The sequence below is a fragment of the Carcharodon carcharias genome, chromosome 21 (assembly GCF_017639515.1).
Source record: "Carcharodon carcharias isolate sCarCar2 chromosome 21, sCarCar2.pri, whole genome shotgun sequence".
NCBI classification, from domain to species: Eukaryota; Metazoa; Chordata; class Chondrichthyes; order Lamniformes; family Lamnidae; genus Carcharodon; species Carcharodon carcharias.
In genome coordinates this window covers 22,386,781-22,408,480 of record NC_054487.1, presented here as the reverse complement: position 1 = coordinate 22,408,480, position 21,700 = coordinate 22,386,781, and the positions used below count along the sequence as shown (strand labels likewise).

At 42.5% G+C, this 21,700-nt stretch overlaps 1 protein-coding gene across 2 annotated transcripts in view; it reads left to right on the top strand.

Annotated features, from left to right (window-relative positions):
* Nucleotides 1-21,700, top strand: part of LOC121292987 — a 228,994-nt gene that overhangs the window by 2,049 nt on the left and 205,245 nt on the right. The window contains exons 2-3 of one of the 2 annotated variants that reach the window (XM_041215514.1): nucleotides 17,140-17,472; nucleotides 21,398-21,463. In XM_041215514.1, the coding sequence (XP_041071448.1) occupies nucleotides 17,140-17,472; nucleotides 21,398-21,463 (399 nt within the window). The remainder of the gene's footprint in view (nucleotides 1-17,139; nucleotides 17,473-21,397; nucleotides 21,464-21,700) is intronic. The other variant, XM_041215515.1, reaches the window with a different exon arrangement.

Here is a 21,700-nt window from a genome sequence, read left to right as displayed (position 1 = left end):
AAGTGCAAGATTCCTTCATTCCTTCCCTACTGCAGCTTATTTCTTCGAGAAGGACGTCCACTGCAAACCTGGGCATTCTTCCTGCTGCTGCCCCCTCCTCAAAGCTACTACTTCCTGACTCATTTACTCTGCTACTCCCAGCCAAAAGATGCATGTTCAACTGTGGCATCAGCACTTGATTAAAATCATCTGATTTTAGAATGCTGTGCTGGCATGAGTGGCATCAGCACTTTACAGAAAATGTGCCAACAGATAGGTTTATCATTTATGTTTTGTATGTGGCTACCAGCTGGAATTAACATAATACTTGATGAGGAGCAGGGAGAGGAGGAAGAAAGAAGGAGGCAACTGGCACATCCCGTTTCCAGCCTGACAGCCATGATCAAATCATTTGACTCTCATTCCGCTAAATCCTCATTGTACAATTGTCCCACACCTTACCATCCCTCTTACATGGACCATCACAGATTTGTCTTGACTGCAATGCTGAAATGAAAGACACCACAAAACAGACATTCCATACCAAATTTATCCAACAACACTTCGAATAATGGTCAACTCTTGTGCATTTCCTTAGAGCCTCTATGTAGGGCGGGTGTCTTTTCTTGGCCTAGAGATCCTTCACAGTGGTATCTCAGTGGCTGTAGTTTGGCTGGTGGAATTCGGATGATTTGCAGCGGTGGAGTCTCTGGATGGCCTTGGAAGGCCCCCCCAAGCTGCACCCCCTCGGCTTGCTTGGCCACAGTCTAGTCTGGCTAGTTGAGAGACAAAAACTAGGGCATTGAGAGTGGTAGAAGGCTAAAGACTGAGAGAGCAACTTCATGGTCCAGTGAACCACTTCCCCTGGGGCGGTGCCTCAGCAATCCTAGTAATCTGTTGGTGTACAGATTGTTGGACGGCTGGGAGAGCCTGAAAATCCCTTTGAGTTCTGGTAAGTACAGCCATGATATGGCAACAAGCTAAAATTTAACAGCCTTAGCACAAACATCCATGGTAGCGCTCATACATCGGGTGGCTTCTACTTGTGCTACAATTGAAGCTGAGATATTGATCATCAGATGTTATATCATAGTTCATTCTGGAAGTATTCTCATGGAGTTGGCCACTGCTTCCACATTATAAAGAATGGGCTCCAAGTAGTTATCAATGAATATAAGTAACATCCCAGAAATAGCTGTAAATCAGAAAATGAAAGAGAGTGGAGAACTCAAGAAAATTACAGTCACCAGGGAATTGGTACTGAGCAAATTGTTGCAGCTATGAGCTGACAAGTTCCTGGGTCCTGATGGACTTCATCCTAGGGTCTGAAAAGAAGTTGCCAGTGAGGTTGTTGATGAGTTGGTTTTAATTTTCCAAAATTCTCTAGATTGGAAGGTAGTGAATATAACTCATTTATTCAGAAAAGGAAAGAGACAGAAAGCAGGAAATTATAGGCCAGTTAGCTTAGCATCTGCCATAGGGAAAATGTTAGAAGCTATTATAAAAGACATTATAACAAGGCACTAACCTTTACCACATCAAAGGCTGTTACAAAAAATAAAAGTTTATAGTGTAGGGGTTAACATATTGAACAACAAAGAACAAAGAAAAGTACAGCACAGGAACAGGCCCTTTGGCCCTCCAAGCCGATCATATTGCCTATCAAACTAAAACATTTTGCACTTCTGGGTTCCCTATCCCTCTATTCCCATCCTATTCATGTATTTGTCAAGCTGCCTCTTAAACATCACTATCGTACCTGCTTCCACCACCTCCTCTGGCAGCGAATTCCAAACACTCGCTACCCTCTGTGTAAAAAAATTGCCCTGCACATTTCCTGTAAAGTTTTCTCTTCTCACCTTAAATCTATGTCCCCTAGTAATTGACTCTTCCACCCTGGGAATAAGCTTCTGACTATCTATTCTGTCCATGCCACTCATAATTTTGTAAACTTCTATCAAGTCACCCCTCAATCTGTGTCACTCTATTGAGAACAATCCGAATTTCTCCAACCTCTCCTCATAGCTAATAACCTCCAGAGCAGGCAGCATCCTGGTAAACATCCTCTGCACCCTCTCCAATGCCTCCGTATCCTTCTGGTAATGTGGCAACCAGAATTGCTCGCAATATTCCAAGCGTGGCCTAACCAAGGTTCTATACAGCTGCAGCATGACTTCCCAGCTTTTATACTGAATACCCCTGCCGATGAAGGCAAGCATGCCATATGCCTTCCTGACCACCTTATCCACCTGCGTTGCCACTTTCAGTGACCTCTGGACCTGTACACCCAGATCCCTCTGCCCGTCGATGCGCTTAAGGGTTCTGCCATTTACTGTATAATTCCTACCTGTGTTAGACCTTCCAAAATGTATTACCTCGCACTTGTCCAGATTAAACTCCATCTGCCATTTCTCCGCCCAAGTCTCCAAATGATCTATATCCCATTGTATTCTTTGACAATCCTCTTCACCATCTGCAACTCTTCCAACCTTAGTGTCGTCTGCAAACTTACTAACTATCCCAGTTACATTTTCCTCCAAATCATTTACGTATACTACAAACAGCAAAGGTCCCAGCACTGATCCCTGCGGAACTCCACTAGTCACAGCTAGTTGACATGGACAGAAGATGGGCTGGCTAACAGGAAGCAGAGAGTAGGCATAAATGGGTCTTTTTCTGGTTGGCAAGATGTAATGAGTGGCGTATCATAGGGATCAGTGCTGGAGCCTCAACTTTTTACAATTCATATAATGACTTGGATGAAGGGACTGAAAGGACAGTTGATAAATTTGTTGATGACACAAAAATAGGTAGGAAAGTAAGATGTGAAGAGGACATAAGGAGGCTATAAAGGGATGTAGATAGGTTAAGTGAGTGGGCAAAGATCTGACAAATGGAGTATAATGTGAGAAAATGTGAAATTGCCTATTAGGCAGGAAAAATACAAAGCATATTATCTAAATGGTGAGAGATTGCAGAGCTCTGAGATTCAGAGGGATGTAGGTGTCCTAGTACATGAATCACAAAGGGGTTAGTATGCAGGTACAGCAAGTAATTACGAAAGCTAAAAGAATGTAATTGTTTATTGTGAGGGGAATTGAATATAAAAGTAGGGAGGTTATGCTTCAGTTATACAGGGCATTGGTGAGACCACACCTGGAGTACTGTGTACATCATTGGTCTCCTTATTTGAGGAAGAATGTAAATGTGTTGGCAGCAATTCAGAGAACGTTTATCAGACTAATAACTGCAATGGGCGGGTTGCCTTTTGAGGAAAGATTGGTCAGACTAGGCTTGTATCTGCTGGAGTTTAGAAGAGCAAGAGATGACTTGATTGAAACATATAAGATCCTGAGGGGTCTTGACAGGGTGGATGTGGAGAGGATGTTTCCTCCTGTGGGAGAATCTAGAACTAGAGGTCACTGTTTAAAAAGAAGGGGTCGCCCATTTAAGACGGAGTTGATGAGAAATTTTTTCTCTCAAAGGGTCATGAGTCTTTGGAACTCTTTTCCTCAAGGCAGTGAAAACAGAGTCTTGGACTATTTTTAAGGCAGAGGTAGATAGATTCTTGATTATCAAGGGGGTGCAAGGTTATCAGGGATAGGTAGGAATGTGGAGTTGAGGTTAAAATAAGATCAGCCATGGTCTTATTGAATAGCAGAGTGGGCTTGAGGGGCCGGGTGGCCTACTCCTGCTCCTAATTTGTATGTTTGTATGTTCATTTACAGCTCAGTGCAAAGATCTATGCCAAGTATTAACCATATACTAATTGTATTTAATTATATGCAAGTGGTGTGCATTTACTCAGGATTCCCTTGTGGTTTTATAAATAAGAACAGACTAAACCTGAAACTGATTTTTGGCTTAGGAGGTGCATGTTTGTAATGTGTATCTCTGTAAATAAATGCTTATAAAACTGTGTAAAGGTTGGCTCCAGTTCTGTCCTTCACCACCTAGATTTCTGGATTATGCTATCAGAGGATCATTGTCTCAGGTTAATGTTGGAAACTAAGAAAAAAGGTTCACACAGAAAATTAAAATCCTGGTGGCCATTGTGAAAATTGGCAGGACGCAAGCATAAATTGCTGGCATATGATCATCTTCTGATGTCCTTGGAGCCTGAACCTTATGGAAGAATGAAATGTACATGTGGACATGGGCTATGTCCCTACCAAAGGGGAAACAAGACTTTATTTTTTTGACTGTCAGGTTCGCTTTGTCCGGCAAATGCTAGCTGTGCCCTTGATATTAACGTATTAGTTGGTGCTTGAAACAATATAGGCAGAGAGATCAATTAACTGAATAAACACTGGTGGTTTATTGGAACAAAGAACAGTGCGCTACCACCATGTGTGCTTCTTCAATCACCTCCAGCTCTAGACTTAAAGTTACCCCAGAAGCCCGTGCCATGTAGCAATTGGTCAATACAGTCACATGGTCAACTAACTACATTCTCTTAAAGGTACATAGCACCCCATTTTACCACATCCCTCCCTCTTTACTTGAAAGTACAATTGACAAGCATCACAACATTCTAATTGTTTACATGGAATCATTTTACAAGTCAAGTCTCTCAGAAGGCTTCATCTCAGAGATGTGTCGAGCATAGTAGCTCAATGGCCTCAGCTGGTTTTTCTGAGACACCCTTCTCAGGGGTCAATTGTCCACCAGGCTCTTTGGTGGAAGAAGGCAAGTTTGCACCTTCAACCCACTCAGGTCCAACAGGCCCCATCGGTACTTCCAAATTTTATGACATTTCTTTCACATGCGGTGCCGACTTCAACACAAACGATGGCTGCGTTCCTTCCTGTGGGACTGTCTCTCTTCTCCAGAGAAGATCCATGTGTCATCTAATTATTCACCCATTTACCATATGTAATAGGAGAGAGGTCCTGTCATGGCACTCACTTCGCCTAAAAGCCAATTCGGTCCCTCCCCAAAGTCTTTCGCAAGAACTGTGTCTCCCACCATGAAATTTCTTTCATGATTACAGCCATCATGTCTGGTCTTCTGGACCTCTTGGCTTCTCCCCACCGTCCCCCCTAAATTCGGACTGATAAGATTTAGACGGGTGCAGAGATGTCTCTTCAATGGTAATTCAGCGAGGGTAATATTGGCGGTCATGTAAGGCATCGCCTGGTATGCGAACAAGAACCGTGACAGTCTGGTGCTGATGGAATCCCCGTCCAGCCTTTTCATCCCAGACTTAAAAGTTTGGACCGCCTGTTCAGCCAAACCATTAAAGGCGGGGTGGTAAGGCAAGGTTTTGATATGAGATAATCCGTTGAGGGCTATAAACCTGTGGAACGCCCGCTGGTAAATGCAGTCCCGTTGTCTGACATGAACACCTCTGGTAACCTGTGCACTGCAAAACTTTGTTGCAAACGATCTATGATGGCTGAGACGTGGGTGACCGGACGTTGTAGACATCCATCCACTTGGAGTGGGCGTCTATTAGTAAAAGGAACATTGTGCCCAAGAAGAGCCCCATGTAGTCAATGTGGAGGCGCATCCATGGCTGCTCCCACGGGTCCCAGGGGTGCAGTGGAGCTAAGGTGGGGGGGGGGAGGGTATCTTCCGTACTTGTTGGCTTTGAAGACAACTTTTGACTAGGGTTTTGATGTCCACATCCATCCCTGGTCACCACAAGTAGCTGCACGGAAGCATCTTCATCCTATTAATGCCAGGATGAGCTCTATGTAATTCAGCCAGTAATGGCCTTCACCCTCTTAGGGGCATGATAACCCTTGCTCCCCAGAGCAATATGCTGGCCTGGCAGGTGAGCTCATATCTGTGATTGAAATAGGCCTTCATGCCATCAGACTTTGGCTCAGCTGACCATCCATTCAAGACTTGCTCCTGGACATGAGATAAAAGTGGATCTTGGCTTGTCCACTCACAGATTTGTTTGGCCTGGACAGAGGAGAAATCCAAAAGATTTAGTACTAAGACAAGTTCCTGGGGAATTAGAACCTTCACGTTGTTATCTGGCAGGGGGCGGCAGCTCAGCACTTCAGCATGTGCGATCTGGCTTCCCGGTCAGTGAATAAATGTGTATTCAGAAGCAGCCAATATCAGTGCTCACCTCTGGCTGTGAGCAGATGTGAGCAGACGCGATGCAGGGTATCGCTTTATCTTCTCCAAATAATCCCAGCAGAGGCTTGTGTTTGGATATAATATGAAAATGGCGACCATGGTGGTATTGATGGAATTCCCAAACACCAAAAACAACAGGCAAGCCTTCCTTCTCAACTTGAGAATATCACCACTCTGCAGCACTGAGACGTATGCGAGATGTATAACCAATGGATTGTTCAGAGCCATCACCATCTGATGTGAAAGTACAGCCTCTACTCAGTAAGGGGATGCGTTGCAAGTTAAAATCAATTCTTTCTTTGGGTCAAATTGGACCAGTAGGGCCGATGATCTTAACAATTGCTTTACCTTCAGAAATGCATCCTGGTGTAGAGCTTGCCAAACCCATTTACAGTTTTTCTTAAGCAATGCATATAATGGAGCCAGTATGGTTGATAGATTTGGGAGAAATCGACCATAGTAGCTGATCATGTCTAAGAAGGCCTTTAGTTCTGTAGTGTTTCTTGGTGCAGGTGCCTCAAGAATAGCTTTGACCCTTTCTTCCATGGGATGCAGGCCCTGCGCGTCAACATTCTGGCCCAAGTAAACTACTTCTTTGACTTGGAAAAGACATTTTTCTCGCTTGAACTGCACCCCCACTTGTGAGAAGCGTTTCAGCACCTCCTCCAAATTAGCTAAGTGTTCTTCATCAGCTCGTCCAGTGACTAAGATATCATCCAAATAAACAACGACATGGGGAAGTCCCTGAAGCAGATTTTCCATGGTACACTGTAAAATAGCACATGCAGATGAGACCCCAAGGGGTAGTCGAGTATATTGATACAATCCTCAATGTGTATTGATGGTCACAAATTCCCTAGAGCCTTCTTCCAATTCTACCTGCTGGTAGGCATGGCTCATGTCGAGTTTTGAATATGTGATGCTCCCTGCCAATTTTGAATATAATTTGTCAGTCTTTGGTATTGGGTGTCGATCAAGTTTGACCACTGTTTACAGTTAACTTATAGTCACCACATAAGCAAACACTTTGGTCTGGCTTCAGTACAGGTACAATGGGTACCGCTCACTTGGAAAACTACACTCGTTGTAAGATACCCAAGTTTTCCAGCCTGTTTATCTTGGTCTTGACCTTGCCCCATAGAATATGAGGGACTGGTCTGGCTCTGGTAAATCTGGGGGCTGCGTTAGGGTCTACGTGAATTTTGGCTTGTAGCCCATGTATCCTTCTTAGTTCGTCACTGAAAATGGAAGTGTACTTTTGCAACAATTCCAGTAAGTTTCTCGTTCTGAGTTGGAACATCTTGGCCCATTGCAAATTAATCTTTTTGAGCCAGTTGCAACTAATTAAAGCGGGGCCTGCCCCAGCTACTATTATAGAGGGTAAATTTGCAGACTGATCCCCATACTGCACCAGGACTTAACATATCCCTTTCACTCTGATTTCTTCGCCTATATATGTTTTCAATTTAGTGTCCAATACTTCCAAACTTAAAGGATGGACTCCTTTATTCAAGTTTCTGAACATATGTTCTATGACAGACATTGATGCCCCAGTATTGACCTCCATCTGGATGGGTTGTTCATTGACTCTAATGACTACCTGGATTTGCTCAGTTCTACCCACTTTCAGGGTGTATAATGAATAGATGTCAGATTCTGCTTCCTCTGGTTCCTCAATGAGACAGATTTTGTGAATTCTACCTTTGTTTTTAAAATGCTGTCTCAGACTATCTTGACAGTGCCGCATTATGTGACCATTGCGGTGGCAGAAAAAGCATTCGATATTTCTGAACTGTCGATCGCCTCTTGGCTGCCTGGATGCGTTTCTCTGATTAATGTCATGGGTTTTCCCTGTGGTACTGCTGTTCTTCAATGGTCCATACAAAGTGAGTGTTCCCTGCCTTTCTGTGAAGTCTGACATTTTTGCACCTTTTGTTATTGGTCCTTCCTGCTCTACAAGATGGACAGCGCCATTTTGTCTATCTTTTATTGCCTCTGAGTCTCTAACAGCGCTCCCCATGGCTGTTGCCAATTTTAATGCCTTACTGAAGTCTAGATTAGTTTCAGATAGCAATCGCTTTTTAATAGCATTGTCCACGATTCCACATATCAATCGGTCTCTCAACATGTCATTAATTGAAGGCGAACTCACAATATTCCATTAATTCCTTTAAAGCAGCTACATAGCCAGTGACTGTCTCTCCTGGAAGCTGATTCCTCAAATTGAATTTAAAACGCTGCATAGTGACTGAGGGCTTTGGCTTCAGATGGTTTTTTTTATAACGCTTACTAACGTGTCGAAAGTCTTCGTATTGGGGGTGTTAGGTGATGTAAGGCTGCGGATAAGTCCATAGGTTTTGCTCCCGCATGTGGACAAAAGAATCGCCCCCGTTTTGTCCTCCCCCGCGATGTCATTAGCAGTAAAGAAGAATGCTAGGCGTTCGATGTAATGAGACCAGTCATCGGAAATGGGGTCAAATGGTTCAAGATGCCTAAACCACAGCATACTCGATGACTAAGGAGACTGCGCTTTCAAACAGCTTTCAAGGTAGTGGTGAAGTAACGTAGTTGGCTTACCACGGCTTTCTTGATTGCCGTCAATTGATACGGTTTATCCTTGTGTCAGTTTTATGTTTTTGACTGCAGGTTCATTTTGTCCAGCGAATGCTATCTGCACCCTTGATATTAACACATTAGTTAGTACTTGAAACAATACAGTCAGAGAGACCGATTAACTGAACAAACACTGGTGGTTTATTGGTACTAAGAACAGAGCACTAACACCATGTGTGCTTCTTCAATCACCTCCAGCTCTAGACTTACAGTTACCCAAGAAGCCCGCGCTGTGTAGCGATTGGTCAATAGTCACATAGTCAACTAACTACACCCTCTTAAAAGTACATAGCACTCCACTTTACCACAGAAGGTAGTGCCTTAGCATTGTTGCTTCCTATAAGATCTAAACTTAGAAATAGTTTGTGAGATGGATGGCGATCTCATGGATAATGATGAAGTTTTGGACCATCGATTAGTGTTCCTGGATGAAGTTAACAGGAAATATGATCTATTCAATGCCAATGAGGCATGGTCAGAATTTGATGGTTTTCAGAAAACAGAGGAACATTCCATAAAAGGATATAACATAGACTTTAACAGATTCTATAAAAGATTGCAGAAATTCAATTTGGGAATCAAAGAATTGCTACTACTATTTAAATTACTGGATTGTGCTAATTTGTCTCATATCACAGAATTGTTACAGCACAGAAGGAGGCCATTCAGCCAGTTGTGTCTGTGCCAGCTCTCTGAATGAGCAAAGCACCTAGTGCCATTCATCTGCTTTCTCCTCGAAATCCTGCACGTTCTTTCTTTTCAGATAATAATCCAATTTCCTCTTGAATGTCTCAATTGAAGCTGCCTCCACCACACTCTGAGGCAATGCATTCCAGATCCTAACTACTCACTGTGTGAAAAAGAATCTCCTCATATTGCCATTGCTTCTTTTGTCAATTACCTTAAATATGTGCCCTATCCTTGATCCTAACACAAATGGAAACAGGTTCTCCCTATCTACTCTGTCCAGACCCCTCATGATTTTAAATACCTCTATCAAATCTCCTCTCAATCCTCCCTATGGATAGAAATTGGTTTCACCAGAAAGATACTCCCTATGGATAGATTACTGGTTCTAACTGGTGTTCGGTTTTCAGAGAAGGAGATCTGCTGCCTTAAAATCCTGAGGAACAGTAATTTTCTTCAGCTTTCAAAGAACAAACGAGACATTCGATGGTGACACAAAGAATAGAAAGCCCAATGATTGCCAGCATGCAAAATAGTCCAGATACCAGATGCAGGCATCATTAAAATGGAAAAAATATATAAAGGCTGATTTAGGATGAAAACATGATTAGCAAATCTGGCTATTATAGCAAAAGAGAAAAATTGAACAAAAATAATAAGTGAATGATCCCAGGAATGCTCAAGAAATAGTCAATAGGTGTGTCAGATGTAATTTGAGGTATCATTACTCAGTGAACTGCCCAAAGCAAAAAGGCAGGGTCTTTGACATGACACTCGATGAAAGAATTCTGAGGAAAAGGATGAAGACAATGAGGAATCACAATGGATTATACTGGTCGCAAGGAATTTTAGTCCTGTGATGAACGCGTTAGTCACAGAATCCTTTAACCCTGTTATGCTAGGAAATGATTGTACTTCAACAGTTTTTTAAAATTCTTTTGTGGAATGTTGGCATTGCTGGCAATATCAGCACTTGTTGCCATTCCCTAACTACCCTTGAGAAGGTGGTGGTGAGCTGCCTTCATGAAACACTGCAGTCTGTCTGGTGCAGGTACATCCACAGTGCTGTTAGGAAGGGAGTTCTAGGATATTGATTCAGTGACAGCAAAGAAATGGTGATATAGTCAGGATGTTGTGTGGCTTGGAGAGGAACTTGCAGGTGGTGGTGTTCCAATATTGCCATTATCCTTCTAGATGGTAGATGTCCTGGTTTGGAAGGTGCTGTTGAAGGAGGTTAGTGAGTTGCTGCACTGGATCTTGTAGATGGTACACATTGCTGTCATTGTGCGCCAGTGGAGGGAGTGAATGTTTAAGATGTTGGATGGGTGCTGATCAAGTGGGCTGCTTTGTCCTGGATGGTGTCAAGCTTCTTGAGTGTTGTTGGAGCCGCACTCATCCAGGCAAGTGGAGAGTATTCCATCACACTCCTGACTTGTGCCTTGTAGATGGTGGACAGGCTTTGGGGAATCAGGAGGTGAGTTACTTGCCACAGAATTCTCAGCCGCTGAGATGCTCTTGTATCCTCATTATTTATATGGCGGGTCCAGTGGGTCAGATTTGATTCAATAATTAGTGAGGATCAATGCAAAGTTAAGGAATATAAAAACACGACTTTAGGTTTTAGGTTTGATGATGTAACACATCAAGCTCAGTGAAGAGAGTTGTAATTCCTTGTGAAATGCCTTTGATGAACATGGCACAAATTAAACTTGGCACAGAGCATCAGTTGATCTACAGTTTAATTATTCAGGCCATTATTGTGTACCCTTAACAAAACACAGTTTCTCAGCAGACTGTCGGACAAGTATTAATGGCATCAGGTGTTAAGAGTGAAAGAGAAAGAAATCTAATTGTATTAAAGTTATGTTAACAATTTACTCACCCTACTCAACAAACTTGTTAAAAATCCTGCTAAAAATGCAGGTGTGGTTGATGAAGAGTAAACAAGGCTAATGGAAGACATTAGTGAGAATTGTGAAATTTGTAAAAGGTATCAGAGAACACTGCCACATCCTATTGTAAGCCCTCCATTGGCACGTGTCTTGAATGAGGTAGTTTCCATGGATCTAAAGGTATGGGACAAAGACAGAAATATTTTCATTAAACATTTTGTAGACCTGATGACCAGATTTAGTCTTTCTACAATAAAACTCAGTCAGAAATGAAGGGTTTATTCAGACAAAATCATGGAGAAATGGGTAAGGATCAGGTTGGGGCATCGGCGAAGTTTCTGGCTGATAATAGTGGGGAATTTACCAATAATTAGTTCAGAAACATATGACAATATGAGCACCACATTCATGAATACTGAAGATGAAAATTCTATTAACATTGAACTTAAAGAAAGGAATCTTGCATTAATTGATGAAATGCTGCATAAAGTTTTTGTTGATCAATCAGACTGCAAGTTGACATCCCCCCTGATGTGGGTGGTTCATGCAAAAAACTCATTCCAAATGGTTGAAGGACAAAATCCTTATCAATTAGTCTATGGGAGAAATCTCGATTGCCTTCTGTTCTGTGTGATAGTCTTCCTACACCAGAAGGTACGACAATTAGTTCAGTTTTTCTGCATATTTAAATACTTTTGCATACAAGGAGATGGGCTTTCATCAATTCTGAGATCTTGAACAAAATTCGAAGAGCACTGAGGCATCATGTAAGACCACCTGAGAGACAATTTAGTGCGCAGAATTTTGCAGTGACATAAGAGAGAGGGTCATAGGGAAATGAAAGGGCCTGGTAAGGTCATGATAGTAAGACAGCACTTGTCAAAGAAACATGGTAATCAAACTGTTAAAGTTCATTCGTCATGATCCCAGACTCTGAGCATTTGATGTAAGCATCTTATACCTCAAATTCTCATGTGTTTTGTGATGGATGTGGCAGATTAAGGACTGGATAGTGGTAACGTGAGTGATCATGACACATGGCAGAGCTGTCACATCCACAATGTCATGAGTCTATGCCTTTTTAATTTTGAAAATACGGTGTTGAAATTTTCAACTAACTGGAAATTTTGCAATTTTAAATGAGGCAGTGTAAACTACTTAAAATGCAAGGCCACCTTCCAAGGTGAAGGTGAAAAGTAAACAAACGTTCAGAGCCATCGAAACTCATCACTACGTCTGTGGAAGAAACATTAAAATACAAAGCAAAAACAAAAATACCTGGAAAGACTCAGCAAGTCTGCGGAGAGGAACACGGTTAACGTTTCGAGTCTGTATTACTCTTCAACAGAACTAAGTAAAAATAGAAAAATATAAGCTGTTTTAAGTGGTGGGGGGGTGGGGGGGTGGTGGCAGGTAGAGCTGGATAGAGGGCCAGTGATAGGTGGAGATAACCAAAAGATGTCACAGACAAAAGGACAAGGAGGTGTTGAAGGTGGTGGAAGGAATGTGCTAATTAAGGGTAGAAAGCAGGACAAGCAAGGTACAGGTAGCCCTAGTGGGGTTGGTGTAGGGTGAATGAATTGAAATAGGCTAAAAGGTAGAGATAAAACAATGGATGGAAATACATTTAAAAATAATGGAAATAGGTGGGAAAAGAAAAATATATATAAATTATTGAGAAAAAAAGGGGGATCGGAAAGGGGGTGGGGATGGAGGAGAGAGTTCATGATTTAAAATTGATGAATTCATTATTCAGTCCAGAAGGCTGTAAAGTGCCTAGTCGGAAGATGAGGTCCTGTTCCTCCAGTTTGCGTTGAGCTTCACTAGAACAATGCAGCAGGCCAAGGACGGACATGTGGGCATGAGAGCAGGGTGGAGTGTTGAAATGGCAAGAGACAGGGAGGTCTGGGTCATGCTTGTGGACAGACCGAAGGTGTTCTGCAAAGCGGTCACCCAGTCTGCGTTTGGTCTCTCCAATATAGAGGAAACCGCATTGGGAGCAGCGAATGCAGTAGACTAAATTGAGGGAAGTGCAAGTGAAATGCTGCTTCACTTGAAAGGAGTGTTTGGGCCCTTGGACGGTGAGGAGGGGGCAAGTAAAGGGGCAGGTGTTGCACCTTCTGCGGTTGCATGGGAAGGTGCCGTGGGAGGGGGTTGAAGTGTAGGGGGTGATGGAGGAGTGGACCAGGGTGTCACGGAGGGAATGATACCTGTGGAATGCCACCGGGGGGGTGAAGGGAAGATGTGTTTGGTGGTGGCATCATGCTGGAGTTGGCAGAAATGGCAGAAGATGATCCTTTGAATGCGGAGGCTGGTGGGGTGATAAGTGAGGACAAAGGGACCTTATCATGGTTCTGGGAGGGAGAGGAAGGTGTGAGGGCGAATGCGTGGGAGATGGGCCGGACATGGTTGAGGGCCCTGTCAACCACCGTGGATGGAAAACCTTCGGTTAAGGAAGAAGGAAGACATGTCAGAAGAACTGTTTTTGAAAGTGGCATCATCAGAACTGATGCGACGGAGGTGAAGGAACTGAAAGAATGGGATGGATTTCTTACAGGAAGCGGGGTGTGAGGAGCTGTAGTTAGCTGTGGGAGTCGGTATGCTTGTAATGAATATTGGTGGACAATCTATCACCAGAAATTGAGACAGGGAGGTCAAGGAAGGGAAGGGAAGTGTCAGAGATGGACCATGTGAAAATGATGGAGGGGTGGAAATTGGAAGCAAAATTAATAAATTTTTCCATGTCCAGACGAGAGCATGAAGCAGCACCAAAGCAATCATCGATGTACCAGAGAAAGAGTTTTGGGAGGGGGCCGGAGTAGGACTGGAACAAGGAATGTTCCACATACCCCATACAGAGACAGGCATAGCTGGGGCCCATGCGGGTACCCAAAGCCACACCTTTTATTTGGAGGAAGTGAGAGGAGTTTAAGGAGAAATTGTTCAGTGTGAGAACAAGTTCAGCCAGACGGAGGAGAGTAGTGGTGGATGGGGATTGTTCGGGCCTCTGTTCGAGGAAGAAGCAGAGAGATGTCAGACCATCCTGGTGGGGGATGGAGGTGTAGAGGGATTGGACGATCATGGTGAAGAGGTGGTGGTTGGTTATTAAAATACAAAGTACTGGATATTGAAACAACGGCTGCCACAAGCAGGCCTACCCAAATCCCCTTGGAAATACACAATGGGTAGAGTATAACAGGCTAGTCTGCAGCCACAGCAAGACGTGCAGGTGACACAAGGTAGTGTCAAGAAAGTTTTCAGCAGAGGAAACATGCTGTCTTTCTTTTGGAAAAAGCCTGTGTCACCTGGTTCAAGAGGTCAACTATCAGAAACTTACCAGTGAACAGAGATCTTGTAATAATTGCAATATCTTCTACATCTGACCGCATCCACGAAACCTTTCCACTTTTTTGTTGGACTCTTGCTTCCCTTATTTCTGATGCCTATGTGTGTGATGTCACTTTTTAATGTTTTTTTTTCTCAAGTTTAGTGGTTAATAAATTTGCTCTCCCTTTAATTCAAGACAACCTTGTTTCATTATTGCTCACTGCATAAATAGTTAATATATTCAGATTTGGAAAAGACATATCCCCATGAAAAAGAAACTTAAACTGTTGTTGTGACTAACCAAGAAGGCTGAATAGAGGGGAGCCAGTTCACTCCTTCTCACCTGGTAATAACAACAGGCCAATTGCACAGAAGGAGTACTTGGGTGACTGAATGGCAGGATGTGACAATTGTGGATGCGCAGGGAAAGCTACTGGCAAGTTTAAAAATTGTTTGAATGTTCAGGTTGATAGCCAAGAAGCACGGTCCATGGACTGGCAGAACGTAAACATAGACAGTAAGAATGAACAGTGCAAGTATTGATAGTGGCTCAGGAAGTGACTCTTGCATCAGAAAATAATCACGTAATGGAGAAAGAGCCCGCAATAGTCAAAGAGGGAGATCCCACTCCTGATAGAAAGACTTATGGGAGTAGAGGGTGGAGCTTGAATAGATAGACAATGAAATAAAGGTCACGGAACAACCATGGAACAGAACAGCCTCTCAGTGTTTATCTTGTCAAGCCCTTTCAGAATCTTATGTTTCAATTAGATCTCCTCTCATTCTTTGAAATTCCAGAGAATTACCAGAAGGATATGGAGGCGTTGGAGAGGGTGCAGAGGTTTACCAGGATGCTGCCTGCTCTGGAGGTTATTAGCTATGAGGAGAGGTTGGAGAAATTTGGATTGTTCTCACTAGAGTGACACAGATTGAGGGGCGACTTGATAGAAGTTTACAAAATTATGAGTGGCATGGACAGAGTAGATAGTCAGAAGCTTTTTCCCAGGGTGGAAGAGTCAATTACTAGGGGGACATAGATTTAAGGTGAGAGGAGAAAACTATAGAGGAGATGTGCGGGGCAAGTTTTTTATGCAGAGGGTAGTGAGTGTCTGGAATTCGCTGCCAGAGGAGGTGGTGGAAGCAGGTACGATAGTGGTGTTTAAGAGGCAGCTTGACAAATACACGAACAGGATGGGAATAGAGGGATACGGACCCCGGAAGTGCAAAATGTTTTAGTTGACAGGCAATATGATCGGTGCAGGTTTGGAGGGCCAAAGGGCCTGTTCCTGTGCTGTACTTTTCTTTGTTCTTTGTTCTAGAATATAGGCCCAATTTACTCAGCATGCCATCACAGGACAAACCTCTCATCCAAGAAACCAATCTGTCAATGAAAAACAAAACTTACAAATGGATTTCTTTCAATTCAGTTGTGTCCTCATTTTATGAATACACCACAGAAGTTGAATCTTCCCAATCCAGTTTTGTGTTTTACCTCTTGAACAACTGGATAACCAACACCTTTCGTCCAGCTCCCTGTCTTAATTTAAACTCTGAGATGAAAGGTTTTTACATCCAGTTGTCTGGAAAATATCCATAAAGCTGAATCTTCCACACAGTCCCCAGTCTTGCTCTTTAATCTCTTTACCCACTGAAAAACTGGTCTCGTTCACCCAAGTATTCTGTTTTTAATTCAACCATAGGAGAATGGCACGTCCCCTCCAGCTGTCTGCTTTAACTCAAGCAGAAGACTAAAGGTGGTTACACGTTCCTGGAATCTTACTCATAATACCCTAGTCCCTAATTACTCTTGGAGCACTGATCAGACACACAGGGGAAAAGATGTAACTTCTGGTGTGTTGGCCAATGTCTGGCTTTACAGAAACGAACAAAGGAAAGGTATGCTTTTCTTATACCTCTCTGTATATGTCTTCAGAACCTGTGGTGATCAGGGATTGGTTACTCCCTGCATAGTCAGCTCCATGAGAGGTCAAAGGCAATGTCGCATCCAATGGACAGAGTCCCTATAAACTGTTTCAAAATACCCTTTTTGACTGTTACGAGACATCCAAACATTCCACATATTTGATAAGCATCACACAGATGCATCTTCACACTGTTTCAAGGCCCTTGTTCCCCTGACCAGAATGATAACCCCCTGATATCAGAGGAAGTTTCAAGATTCTCTTAATGAGGTTCTTCCTGTCAGTGCCTCGATCGTCACAGGTATTTGTACCACTGGAATGTTTCCTGACCTCATAATTTCTGGTCTTTGTATTGCCTATATCCTGCCTTAAAAATGCAGCACATACAGAACACAAGATATTTCATATTGATTTCTCTTTTAGGTGCTTGTTTGCACAGGTGAATTGACCTTTCTATTTTCCACTCACTTCATCATTATCTTCCTGCAAAGACCAAGCTAGCAAATTCAACAGTGACAATTTGACTTAATATCTCATGTTTTATGTACATTTTCATAGCATAGCAGACATAACTGTAGTCATAGTATGTGGCTGAAAATTAATCAGTTATATTGTCATTTTAGATATTTCATCCCATGTTACAGGTGAGGTGGGAACAAGCAACACACTTGATGGTGTAGCCGAACCTAAAGTGCTAGTTGGCAGTGGCTCGAGTGGTAAAGAATCGGATCGTGACATTGAATCTCGGAATGAGCTGTGTGTCAGGAATTCAGAGGGTACATCTAGTGTGAGAAGGCCTACTCCAGTACCTGAGGAAGATGCAGAACCGTCATGTAGTGAGACTGCAGTTGAAGCAACAAGTGTTCCTGCTGATGAAGTCCTTGAAGACATGAATGACATAGACCCTAACATGACTGACCCACATCTTAGCCCAGATCCTATTGAAAAACAAGAAGGTAATAGTGTTTCTAATGTCTTAGATGCTCAGATTTTATCTGCTGAAAGTATTTGCAGAGGTGATGGACTAAGAAGGTCACCTTGAGATAATGCTGGATATCTTCCTAATCCTAATCATTTGTGCAGATCTGTGATTAATGAAGAAAATGCTGTCACTAATTTCGATTAGGATATTTGATATAACGTAACTCAATCAAACTCATTATTTATGCAATTGCTTAGTTAAACAGAAAATGTTGATAAATATAGTTGCTGGGGCAGCAACTCATAAGCAGTGAAGTGTGTAGTGGGGGAGTTTCCCTGACTTTGCTTGGGGTTCAGGCAGGCCCTCTTTTTCTTGCTTGAAAGGTTCTGATTTGAGTTATATCACTGGTTTATGTGTCTGCAAAGGTATTGCTGGGGTAAAGAAATAGTGTGGATTTGAGCCATCTTCTTGTGTTTGTATAGAGATCTTTCCAACTGCTTTTTTGCCTGGTGTAATATCGTTTACTTTTTCTTGTTTAGTAAATATTTTATTCTTTGTATTAAAAGTTCATCAGCAGACTCCTGTGAATGTGTTCAGTAACTTTCCTCTATGATTTCTAAAAAAATGTTAGCATCTACCAAGACAGGTTTCAATCTGGGATCTGATTTGTCCAGTATTAACATCAGCTGGGATTGTAACAATGGGAAGGTAAGGAAAATTATGTGAAGCGACAGGAGAGATTAGAGAGGTGACCAGACACTTGGCCAAATGGCTGCATTTTAAGGTGATCTTAAAGGAGGAGACTGAGGTAAGGTGTAAATTTGACAGCATGGGACCTTGGTGTGATGACCTAATGGTTATAGCAGCAACCAGAGGTCATTAGTTCAGATCCCACTGTGGCAAGTTGTGAAATTGAATGCAATGAATTTGGTCATTTGTACGCGAGCATTAGCATGAAAGTTGACAGATTGTCAGAAAAATCCAACTGGTTCACTAACATCCTCCAGGGAAGGGAACCTCTGATCCTGACCTGGTCTGGCCTACATGTGACTCAGCCCCACAGCACATGGTTAACTCTTAAATTCTCTTGGGTAAATGTAAGATGGGCAATAAATATTGACTTGCAACTGTTGCCCACATCCTAAGAGCAAGGGGTTGAAGTTAGGGCTTCCAGTGTTATTGAAAATATGCACAGAGTTCTTCAAACTCCTGGTATAGTTTTGGCAGACACACTTCCGCCAGGATTTCTGAAATCTTTTGACAAAGAATCCCAGCATAAACATCGGGGACTAGAATCAATGCAGATAAGTGAGGATGAGTTGAACTTGGTGCAGGATAGAATATGGGAGCAAAGTTTTGGATAATTTGAAGTTGATGGAGGATGGAGAATGAAAGGTCACCAAGAGAACATTGGAACCATCAAGTCTGAGCATGACAAAGACATGTATGACCCAGCTTTCAGTCGCTCATCTTAATTGGGTGGCTATCCAATCGAGAGCCAATTATCAGTGGAATGCTACAAGATTCAGTTGGAGCTGTTTATAATTGTTTATAATTTTAATATATGATTTAGAGGAAGGAATTATGTTCAAATTGCCCAAATTTACAGCCAATATCAAATTGAGAAAAAATTAATATCAGTACACACAACTTCAATGTAACCAAAAAAGAGTTGCACACATGTTCAAAATGATCTGGATAAGCTCAATTAGTAGGTGGAGATGCAGTTCAACACAGGAAAATACAAGGTTATTTGGTAGGTTGAAGGATGCTGTGGGTTATGTGCTAGTTAGGATTGTGCTTGAACTATCAGAGCAGGGAAAAGAGCTTGATATTTTAGTGGATAGGCCCTAAAGTCATCAAATCATTGGTCCCAGCCTGTTAAAAAACAAATGCAATGGCCTGGATCTTTTGCGAGTAGCAATCATTGTTGGATTGCCACTCTACTCGAACCTTACCATGCTCTGATGCTGCTCCTCATTTCTTGACTGTGTGGAGAATAAAAAAGCTGCATATTATCTAAATGGTGAGAGATTACAGAGCTCTGAGATTCAGAGGGTTCTGGGTGCTCTAATGCCTGCGTTACAAAAGGCTAGTATTCAGGTACAGCAAGTAATTAGGAAAGCTAATAGAATGTTATTGTTTATTGTGAGGGGAATTGAATATAAAAGTAGGGAGGTTATGTTTCAGTTATACAGGACACAGGTGAGACCACACCTGGAGTACTGTGTACAGTATTGATTTCCTTATTTAAGAAAACATGTAAATGCATTAGAAACAATTCATAGAAGCTTTACGAAACTAATAACGGGCGGGTTGTCTTATGGGGAAAGGTTGGAGAGGCTAGGCTTGTATCCACCGGAGTTTAGAAGAGTAATTAGGGACCTGATTGAAACCTTTAAGATCCTGAAGGGTCTTCGCAGGATGGATGTGGAGAGGATGTTTCCTCTTGTGAAAGAAGCTATGAGAGGTCACTATTTAAAAATAAGGGATCACCCATTTAAGACAGAGATGAGGAATAAAAAATTTTCTCAGAGGGTCGTGAGTCTTTGGAACTCCCTTTCTCAAAATGCCGTGGAAGCAGAGCCTTTGAATATTTTTCACAGAATCACAAAATCACATAGTGCAGAAGAGGCCCTTCGTCCCATCGAGTCTGCACTGACATGTGAGAAACACCTGACCTACCTATCTAATCCCATTTACCAGCACTTGGCCCATAGCCTTGAATGTTATGACGTGCAAAGTGCTCATCCAGGTACTTTTTAAAGGATGTGAGGCAACCCGCCTCCACCACTCTCCCAGGCAGTGCATTCCACACCATCACCACCCTCTAGGAAAAAATGTTTCTCCTCACATCCCCCCAAACCTCCTGCCCCACACCTTGAACTTATGTCCCCACGCAACTGACCCTTCAACTAAGGGGAACTGCTGCTCCCTATCCACCCTGTCCATGCCCCTCATAATCTTGTACACCTTGATCAGGTCGCCCCTCAGTCTTCTCTGCTCCAACGAAAACAATCCAAGTCTATCCAACCTCTCTTCATGACCTTAATGTTTCATCCCAGGCAACATCCTGGTGAACCTCCTCTGCACCCGCTCCAGTGCAATCACATCCTTCCTATAATGTGGCGACCAGAACTGCACACTGTACTCCAGCTGTGACCTCACAATTTTTAAGGAAGAGGTAGATAGATTCTTGATAAACAAGGGAATGAAAGGTTATCGGGGGGTAGGTAGGAGGTTACAGTCAGATCAGCCATGATCTTATTGAATGATGGAGCAGACTCGAGGGGCTGATTGGCCTAATCCTGCTCCTAATTTGTATGTTCATATGTTCAGTAAGAGAAAACAGAGAATGGATCTGATGTGGTTAATATTAAGAAAGATTTGGGCAAATTGAATCAAAGAAAACTTTGCAGCTGTGTAGAGAATTTAAACATCAGTGGTTATATTTACAAATTAAGAGATATAAAAGAATAGAGGAATTGTTGGAGGAACCTTTTTAATTAAAAAGGCGGTAAGCATGAGGAACAGACTCCTAATATGGATAGAGAATAAACAAGAAACTGTAATGGATTTTAAGAAAAACCTAGACAGGTTCTTGCCTGAATTCAGGTTTATTAGAAATAAACCAAGAGAATTCTGAGGGTGGGTGAGATGGGCCAAAGGAAATACTATGGATAGTTGGGCTGGGTGGATTGAAGGGAAAATACTGGGGCTAGATGGACTGAATGGAATACTGTGGATAGGTGGGCTAGATGGGCTGAAGGGAATACTGTGGATAGGTGGGCTAGATGGGCTGAAGGTCTTCTCCTGTTTGAAACTATTACTATAGGAAAGATTTTTACCTCACCCACTGAAATTCAACTTGGAGTTAAATTCAATGCCTATATTGCTAAAAAGCTAACACAATTGCCTAAGAATAACTTAAAATTTCATTCACTGTTTTCTACCCCTAGATGCAGCCAATAAAATTTGCAGCAAGACCACACCTGACCAGCAAGCCCAAGAAAAGAAACAAGATGGTAATGATATCTCTGTATTCTCCCGCTTTACTGGGAATTCACCTGATCCTCTACAGCTTCTTGAATGAAACACATTTTCTTCTCTGGGCTTCGTCTGCTGGTTTCCTGGATCATCGTCTGCTCATCTGCTGACTCACAAACAAACCAGTAGTGACTGATGGGAAATGTCTCTGATCCATCTAACCTGTTCCACACAATTGTAATACCTTGTGGATCACAATATTTTAAGATTTTAGG